Source organism: Caretta caretta, chromosome 2 (genome assembly GCF_965140235.1).
Source record: "Caretta caretta isolate rCarCar2 chromosome 2, rCarCar1.hap1, whole genome shotgun sequence".
NCBI lineage: Eukaryota > Metazoa > Chordata > Testudines > Cheloniidae > Caretta > Caretta caretta.
The window spans coordinates 69851542-69861148 of NC_134207.1; the positions used below are offsets into that span (position 1 = coordinate 69851542).

At 51.7% G+C, this 9607-nt stretch overlaps 1 protein-coding gene across 1 annotated transcript; it reads right to left on the reverse strand.

Moving 5' to 3' along the window:
- Positions 1-6731: 6731 nt before the first annotated feature.
- On the reverse strand, positions 6732-9291 carry LOC125632453 (transcription factor Sox-17-alpha-A-like). The gene is made up of 2 exons (XM_048840676.2): positions 8770-9291; positions 6732-8013 (listed from the first exon to the last, which is right to left on the reverse strand). Exons 1-2 carry the CDS (start codon positions 9065-9067, stop codon positions 7112-7114), a joined length of 1200 nt encoding a protein of 399 aa, XP_048696633.1. The 5' UTR covers positions 9068-9291; the 3' UTR covers positions 6732-7111.
- Between the last annotated feature and the right edge of the window lie 316 nt (positions 9292-9607).

The window sequence follows — 9607 nt, forward strand, 5'->3', positions numbered from 1 at the left end:
ATCTGGGTTCTCCTCTCAGTTCTGCCACAGACTGTCTGTGACATTGAACAAGTTCTTTAACCTTTCAATGCCTCAGTTTCCCTCTCTGACATAGCTATTGTGTGACAGTTCATTAATGTTTTTTAAGTCCTTTGCTATCCTGAAGTGACAAGTACTAAAGTACAGTATTACTGAATCCAGAAGCCATTAATAGCTACATCTCAAAGCTGAATCTGATCTGAAATTCTCAATAGTTTCTTCATCATCTTATCCCATCAATCGGGATCAACAGTCTTGCTTTTCATCTCCAAGTGTTCTTGTCAAGTGTGTCTTCCATGCTGACACCAACCTTATTCATGTATTCAGCATCTCAAACCACCTTTTTCTAGGTTGTTCTTGTGGTCCTTGTCCCACGAAAACTCTTGTACTCTCTTGCCAACATATCCCACATCTTGTCATCTCATATGACCCAACCATCTCAGTTGATACTGCTTCAGCTTTTCCACGATGAGTGTTACCTGCATCATGGCTCATACTGTCTCATTGCATAGTCCATCAACTCTCATCTGACTCAGAATGCTCCTGAGCAATCTCATTTCGGTAGTATGAAATAGTTGTTCTTCTCTCTTCCTCACTGGCCAGCATTCTGACCAATACATCATAGAAAGGTTTAGTCAAGATATTTATAACTTGGCTGAAATTCTCAATATCACGTGAGAAAATAATGCAGATTTATTATTTAAAATCTCTGAGGAACTCATAACTACAAGATGGAGGAATAATGAGTACACATCACACAAGTAGTCCCTGTTTTCTATCGGAAAGGTCTTCAGTGCCGTCAAGTTCAGCAAAACAGTTGGTCAGAAAGCCCGGATCTATACACAAATATGTACCAGTTTAATTAAAGGTGTGTTTAAAGTGTAAACCAATTTAGTTAAAGCAGGGAAAATGCCTGTGAGGACACTCTTAAACTGATATTTAAAATATGTATATTGATTTAGCTTAATTTGGTAAGCGGTCTACACACAAAAGGCACACTGCCTCAACTAAATTGGTTACTAATCAATTTAATTACATGGGTCCAACCCCTTTACCAGAACCCTCCTATTAATCTGAGAATGTTTAAAATCTTCAGTAAGCTAAATTTAATTAAATTGGTTTCTAAATCAATTTAGTGAAATTGGTGGTCTTCTTGTGTGGACACTTATGAACACGTTTGTGTAAAATCAATGAGTTTTCTGAGTAGACTGATCCCAAGGAATTGACTAACTAAATGAATATAAGTGTAACCCCTTTAAATCTTTTTCCTCAGTGGGGGGGGAGAGCAGTGAGAGGAAGGAGGGAAACTCCAGGGTGTGACTCTGGAGCTCCAGGGAGAAGAGCTGCAGCAAGCAGGCCCTCGCAAAGTGAAGCAGCAGAGAACCTGTCTGAAGCCTGGGAGGGACAGAGTGGCTGATCGGGGACACCCCAGGGCAGGAGCCAGGAGAAGCACTGTGGGAATCGCCCGAGAAGGACAGGCTGGAGCTGGACCCAGTATCACTGCTGCCCAGAGCTGCATGGGGCTGTGAGTACTGGGGCTTGTGACTTTGCATTGGGAATAAGGAGGGAGGTGGTAGCTAGTCAAGTGGGGAGGTGGTTGCTCTGGGTGGCTTTGCAGAGAGCAGCAGAAGAGGGCACTGGAAGGGTTTGTTGGGGAAAGTTTACTGGCACCGAAGATGACCAGGAGCACCCAAGACTCACCCCTAGACTGGAACTTTGCTCAGGAATCCTGAACTCTGTGTGCAGATACATTGCTCAGTGTCTGCCCTTTCAAACTGTGCTACCACTGGTCCTGTGGGGCGTTGGTTTGGAAGCAACCCTATATTTCCCCTTGTTTTTCTCCTCTCATCCCTCTGTAAATAAATATTTCCCTTTCTTATATCCATTGTACTTTTCCGGTGGGTGGGTGGGTGTGTTCACTCTGCAGGGTTTGGAACAGATGCCCCTGGCGTGGAAGGGATTTTTCCTGCTGCATTTCTGCGCGCGCCTTCTCTTGGCCAGAGCTGCCTGCAGAGTAGACTCCATCTTGGCCACAAGGGCGCTAAAGTTACATAGGCCATTTTTAAAAAGGATTTAACATCATCTTCACGGAGGCTTGCTCAGTTTTAATTAAATTAGATTTAAATAGATTTTAGTTAAACCAGTGCTAGTTTGTGTGTAGACAAGGCCAAAGTCATTATACTGAACTAGTACTACAGGGAGTGTAGATGGCAACACCTCTAGTTACAGTTTGTCTGACCCTCTGCATGATAAGACCCTATTTTCAGTCACTAATACTCACTTAAACAATTTGGGCTGAAATTTTCCAAGGCAGGTGTCTGCCATAGGCTGAAATGTTTGAGATACCTTCAACTAAAATGGTTGAGCCATTTCGAAGAATTAAGCCAGGGAGAAAAACATTGTTATGGTCATGTTAAAACAACTCTTACAATCATTTTATTCTACTTGATTCTTTGGAACAGGGACTTTCAGTTTAGCAGGGGGATTGCTCAGTGTCAGGGATATGCCTTTTGCTGTATCCATAAAAATTTACCATTTGGCCGTTATAAGTCTCGGGGGGTGAGGAGGGGGGGAAACGGGACTCAGTTTGAACATGTTCAGTAGATCTGTTAGAATTCTCTGATGATTCTGTTCATACTCAGCAAGCCCCATCCCAGAGATGCAAGGGCTGAGCTGCATTTTCGCTGTAACTGCTCCTTTTACTTCAGGAGGTAAGGGCTGCTTTACCGCCTGCTGCTCGGGCCACTCTCAACCAGGTCCTGTGAGAAGGTGTCCCCCACCCACCCTACAGCCCAGGCCCTCTGGACCTTTTCATCAGGCTCCTATCCCGGGGACCCATCCGGCCACCCAACCCCTTCACTGTGAGCTGGCTGCATGACTTGCAGCCGGCTCATTTCCAGACTGCGCCAAGGAAACATCTGTACACGCTTGTGCTCCACACCCTTCACATCCTCACCCCAGCATCCCACCCTGACACGAAGTGGCAGGACATCCTCCCACCTCTGGAGGGTGAGGAACCCCAGTGGGCCAGCCTATACTCCACCCTGGTCCCGAGGCTCACTGGGGATATCGGTTGGTGGTTCCTTCATGGAGCTGTGAGCACAGGCATGTTCTTGGCGTGGTTCACCCCCATTCCAGACACCTGCCCCTTTTGCCGTGTCAGGGAGACCCTGGCGCACGTGTATCAGGCGTGCGCCAGGTTGCAGCCCCTGTTCCGGCTCCTCCAGAACCTCCTGTTGAAGTTCTGGCTGCACTTCTTCCCACACTTGTTTATATTTGCACACCCTATCCATGGCCCCACTAAGTCGTGAGACCTCCTCGCCAACCTCCTCCTGGCCCTAGCCAAAGTAGCCAACTACACCACCAGGAAAAGGATGGTAGACGAGGGGGTGCTCTGTGACTGTGGGGCCTACTTCTGCTCCTCCCTAGTCTCACGCATCCAGGCAGAGTTCCTCTGGGTGGCGTCCACTGGCTCCCCTGACACCTTTGAGGAGCAGTGGGTGCTGTCTGGGGTTCTTTTCTCAGTGTCCCCTTCCTGCTCCCTCCATTTAGCCCTGTGACCTCACTCCTGTCCCTGTTATGTCTTTAGTTGTCCCCCATACTTAACTGAGATCCAGGACCTTGTGGATCCTCCCCTTAAGCTGGGGGAGGTCCTTTAGCAGTGGGTGGGCTCTGCCCGCCCATTTTTAGGATCCCAACCAGCTACCATCTGGGAACCACTGTAGCACCGAGAACTGGAATGAACAGCAGGGAGACTCTTTCTCCAGTGCTCTTAATGGTCCTCCTGCTGACACACTGAGGAGGTGGCAGTCTTACTTGAATGCAGGTGGGAGTACATCAGGGAAGGGAAGAGATGTAGCAGGGGGAACAAGGGTAAGAGCTTGCAGGGAGGGAAATAGAAGCCTGTGGGGGGAAAGAAAGATCAGGGCAAGGGCAGAAACAGAAGGCGGTTGGAGAATAGAAGCAGAACATGGGCAGAACCAGAGGTAGGGGATAGAGGAAGAAGCTGGATGGAGACATGAGAGGAGACGGGGGCAGGAGCTAAGGACTGTGGAGCATGGTGGGCAGTCGCTGTGGACAGCAGGAAGCAATGAGCCGGGTGGGAGTTGAGGGAACAGAAGAGAACAGAGAGAGGCTGGGGGATTGGGAAAGAAGGTTCTGTGGTCACAAGAAGACAGTTCCCTGCAAAACTTGGAACTGAATCAATTATTCCAGCAACTCAGTATTGCTTTACTATTTAACAAATGCCTGTGAAACCTAGTGGCTAGTATGAGTCTCCATCCACACATATGATGCCAGCTCTACATAGAATTTAACAGCCTATTACTGCAACCAGTTACTCATTACCTCAATGAGGCATTCAGCAATTACTGCCTCATTCAGTGAGAAACTGAACAGTGCTCTGGGAATTAATCAGGGTTGTGTAATGATTGAAGCTATTCTCTGTAGGACCCCTATCTCATGTGTGGTAGAAGTTGAGAGTGTAGTATATGAGGGAGTGGGCTGCAGCAAGAGAAAGGGTAGCCTTCTGGTAGCCTCCTATGTGATGCTAGGCAAGTCATATAAACCAAAATTTTCATAGGTGGCCTCTATGTATTCCTCATTTTTTGGGTACCTCAGCTTGAGAAACCTGGCATCTGGCTTGCAGAAGTGCTAGGTACTCACAGCTGCAACTGAAGACAATGGGAGTTCTGCTCTGAACAGACAAAATGGCAAGTACTCTGGAAAAAAAAAAATCAGACCCCAGGCATCTCAAAACTTGACACTTTTGGCTGTAGTCTGTGCCTCACTTCCCCATATGTAAAATGGGGATAATACCACTGCCTCACCTCATGGGTGATGTGAAGATAATTCATTGTGTGTAAAGAACTAAAATATTATGATAAGAGCACAATAGAAAAGCCCATGCAGAACTTAATTTTGTGTTCACTCCAAGGTTTGGCTGGCCTGCAATAAAAAAATGCCTGGGGCCAAACACTGAATGATGAGGCTAAAAAGCAATATTGAATAGCTACCCATTTAATGGACACCATTCATCCTATGGACTGAATGAAGCGGGGATCCTGTAGGAAAGAAGAGCATGTGATCATGTAGTTAAAGTACAAAGGGGCTGAACTTCCCACTTTTTGAGTTTTTAAGTTCACAGCCTTAATATTATATATATATAAAAACTTGTGTATTTAACTGCACCTGTACCATTTACTAATGTAGCAGTAAAATGTTAAGTTTTGCAATATCTACAACAATTTTGGAGAAGAAAAACTAAGACAAAAAAAATTTGTATTATTGTATTGTACCTGATCATTCTAGATTTTCTGTTTTACATTGTTTTCACCACCAACACTGCATAAGAGAAACTGGCATAGTATACCATCTTTGCCTTAGAAGGATGCATGAAAGTACATACAGGCCACATCAGTGCTCTTGGTCCCTGAAATTTACTATTCTTGCTACCACTCTTGCCCTGCTGTGTTGTAGCTTGCCACTATGTACTAGAGCATGGGTTCTGTGCTCATCTTCACTGTTGTTCCATTAAATGCAGTAGAAAGCACTTCAGAATAATTTGATCCAGATTATGATTTGATTTAGACTTGAATAACTCTATTGGAAGTCTATGAACTAGCCAGCTCCACTGATGTCAATGAGTTTATTCAGGCTTTATGCTGGCCAAGATGAGATCAGAATTTGGCCTCTTGATCACCAGATACTACATAAAATTATATTCTCTTGCTTAATATTTACCAGCCCATGTGTATTAGTAGAGTATTTATCTGAAATTAAATGAATCTGCTTGTGTACATTAGGTTATTCCCAATTATCTGAAGTTGAGCTGCTAACACAGGCCAGAACTAGAGTTATCTTTGTTGGTAATAAGCAGTAGTGGCCTTCCTGAATTGCAAGGAAAAAGATCAGTTATCCAATCTGAGATTCCAGCTCACCAGGAGGTAACATTAGTTTGGTCCACAAAGACTCCTCTAGTATGTAGGTACTTTTATTACATTTGATCTTTTGTTTGCTTGATGAAATATTTCATCAGACACTCCAATCAAAATGCAAGGTCCTTTCTAGAAATGTCATTTGACTTTGTGTTTTACAGAGGTGGTTTTGATGCATCTATTTTTTTCCTTCTGGTGGAGATGTACCTAAACAGGAATGTTAGATCTGAAGCTGAGGGGAAGTTCACATTTGAAGTTATTTGCTAGGCTGGGATCCACTTCTTGTAATAAGCACCTTACCTTGAAATCTTGTTTGTTACTTTTCCTTCAGCAGCAATGGCTTCTGAGGCCCTGAGCAACTGCCTGAAGTTCATAAAAACAGAATAGCCTAAACCCAGCTGAAGGATCAGCCTGAACTAGGTATTATGCTATCTCTGAAGAGGACCCAAGTACAACAAAGAAAATATTTGGCCAAAGGATATTAGTTTGCTCTTCTAGACTGGTAAGAAGTACTGTTTACAAAAGCCAGTAGTGTGTCCCAAACTTTGGTAAATAAGTGCATAGTAGGTCTGGTTATTTCAGCACTAAGAGTCCAAACTTGGCAAGTAAAAACCTCGTTTCTTTCCAGAGATTCTTTTGCCCAAGTTAATCTAATGGCAGGAATGGCTCACAGGCCAATAATTGCATTTTCCCCACTCCATGATTTCTCTGCTTAGAGCAGGATTGAAGTTTCCGTGGTCGACAAAGGAATGCTGCTAGTACAGAAAAACAAATGCATAAGAAATCTTAGATATTTATTTCTAAAAGTACAAAATGAGTCACTTTTAAAGGGGGCATTTTAAAAAAAGTTTAACTAGTAAAAACGTTGTGAGCCAGAGGCACCACTTTTATCATTACTCTTACAAAACAGACTAAGACATTGACATATAAAACAGATGAACCAGTCGCAGGTCAGCCAGACATAGAAGTCCCTTACCTGTATGTTATAATAACCATGTTTTATCTCAAACAGATGAGTACTTTTCGACCCAGGTTCGTTGTCGGATAGCTCCAGTGAAGATTCCAATAAATTACATAAATAGGAGCAAAGCACACACCCTTCTGTCCAAGGCTTCCCAGCGCCAGGGAGTCCGCCACAGTCCCCGCGACTGGGAGTCTTAGGCGTCCGGGTAAGTGCAGTAATACACAGCAGTACTTGCATCCGAAACCACCGAGGAGATGGGCCCGTGGGCGTCCGGCGCGGGCAGGCCAGCTTCGTGGCCCTGGAAGTGGAGCCCGAGCTCGGGCTTGCAGGCGAAGTGCAGGTACTGCTCGAATTCGGTGCGATCCACGTCGCCCAGCAGGTCGTCCTGCGACAGGTGCTCCAGGGGCTCCCTGCACTGCTGCGCCTCGGGCGGCGGCGAGGGCTGGCAGGGCTGCGGCGGGAGCTGGGGAGCGCGGGCCGGGCCGGCGGGCTGGCACAGCTGCCCGTAGTAGGCGTGCAGGGGGCCCTGGCAGCCCAGCAGGCTCTGCAGGGAGCTGAGCTGGCCCAGCGGCTCGGCGCGGGGCAGGTGCCTGCGGAGCGCGGCGCTGGCCTGGCTCTCGGCGCCGTGCGCGGGGTACTCGGCCGCGGGGTAGCCGTAGGGCGCCAGCTGACACTCGTCCTGCAGGGGCGGCGTGAAGAAGGCCGGCTCGCTCTCCGCCGCGTCCAGCGGGGAGGGGTCCGGGGTCGGCAGGTTGTAGCCGTCGAAGGCGGCAGCCAGGGGCTGGCAGTCCCGGTAGTGGCCCAGCGCCGGGGGCAGCGCGCTCTGCACGGCGGGGTAGCCCTGCTCCGGGTAGGGCAGGGCCAGGCTCTCCACGCACATCCTGCTGCCCTCGCTGGCCAGCTCGGCGCCCGGCGCCTCCGCCAGCCCGTGCGGCAGGAAGCCGCTTTCCACGCGCTTCAGGCGCTTCACCTGCTTCCGCCGGCGCGGCCGGTACTTGTAGTTGGGATGGTCCTGCATGTGCTGCACCCGCAGCCGCTCCGCCTCCTCCACGAACGGCCGCTTCTCCGCCAGCGACAGCGCCTTCCAGGCCTTCCCTGCGGGGCGACACAGCGCGTCACCCTGCGGCTCTTCCCTGCGCCCCCAACCAGCCCCGGGCCGCCTCCATCCCGCCAGTGCGCTCCCCACCGGGCACCCGGCCGCCTCCATCCCGCCAGTGCGCTCCCCACCGGGCACCCGGCCGCCTCCGTCTCCCCTACCACCCCGGGCGCGCATAACCAGAGCCTAACCGCCTCCACCCCCCCAGGACGCCCCCCCCCCACGCACACACCCACGCTCGGCCGCCTCCGTCTCCCCTACCACCCCGGGCGCGCCCCACCAGAGCCTAGCCGCCTCCACCCCCCCCCCAGGGCACCCCCCCCTACGCACACACCCACGCTCGGCCGCCTCCGTCTCCCCTACCCACCCCGGGCGCGCCCCCCACCCCCAGGCCCCCAGGGCGCCCCACACCCGCCACCTGGCCCCGCCTCTCCTCCCCACCCAACTCCCGTGCGCCCCGCACACAACCCCCGGCTTCTCCACTGCCCCCACCCCCAGCCTCCAGCTCCCCTCGCTAACCCAGTCCCCGGGCAAGAGGCATTGGCAATTTCTCCCATACCCTCTGCCCCCAGCGCGCCAGCCCGGGCCCCGCAGCCGCCGCGCCCTCGGGGCAGGTACCCGCAGCACTCGGTAACGTGCCCGGCCCGCCGCTCGCAGCCTGCTGGGACCGCCCAGGGCGTCCCAGCGCCGGGCCGGTGGGAGGGGAAAAGCCCCCCTGGCCCGGCTCAGGTGCCGGGTCACGAGCGGACACTCACCCAGCATCTTGCTGAGCTCCGCGTTGTGCAGGTCCGGGTTCTGCTGCGCCAGCCGCTTGCGCTCGTCCTTGGCCCACACCATGAAGGCGTTCATGGGCCGGCGGATGCGGGACTCGCTCTTGGCCCGGCTGCTCGCAGCCCCCGCCGGGGCCGCCTCACTCTTCACCTTGGCGTCTGCGAGGGGGCTCAGGGACTCTGCCCACTGGCAGGGACCCAGGGCCGGCATCATGATGGGGAGCGAGCACCTTGCCTGCGTCTGGTCGTCGCTGCTGGCGTATCCCGCATCGGGGCTGCTCATCTCGGGGGAGCCGGAGCCACCGGGAGGAGCCGGGCTGAAGCGGACCCGCCTCCGACCCCTCCCCGGGCACAGCTGGGAGGAAAAGGACCGTCTGCTCCGAGCAGCGCCCTCTCCCCTGGCTCGGCTGGGGCAGCAGGGACAGCGCCGCTGGCAGGCTGGGCGCGCGGGGCCTGGGCGCGGGGACGCCGCTGGTTGAAGCAGGGTCTCGGGTGGGGGGTGGGGGGCACCCGGCTCACTGCTGGCAGCTGTCAGAGCGCGGCCCTATTTACCCGGAGCCGCGGCCAATGGCGGGGCGGGGGCGGGGTCTGGGCTGGGAAGGTGACAGGGGGCTCGACGCTCCGAGCGGGGAATGGAAGAGTCCCAGCCCCGCCCTTTCCAGCTACTCTTTACCTGTGCAGGTTACAAGACAGACAGCGCCGGGCGGCGACCCATTTTTCCGGGATTCAGGGTGGGGGGAATTATTCGGCCAAGAGATCGTCCATGTGAGCAGATTTTCAAGCGATACTTAGCTGTAACCTCAGCTCTGGAGACACTGGAGGT

Excerpts from the sequence above, each read along its gene's own strand:
- LOC125632453 (XM_048840676.2), bottom strand. The coding sequence starts at position 9,067 with ATGAGCAGCCCCGATGCGGGATACGCCAGCAGCGACGACCAGACGCAG. Across the intron at positions 8,014-8,769 it reads GGAGCTCAGCAAGATGCTGG|GGAAGGCCTGGAAGGCGCTG; the intron begins GTGAGTGTCCGC and ends GTCGCCCCGCAG.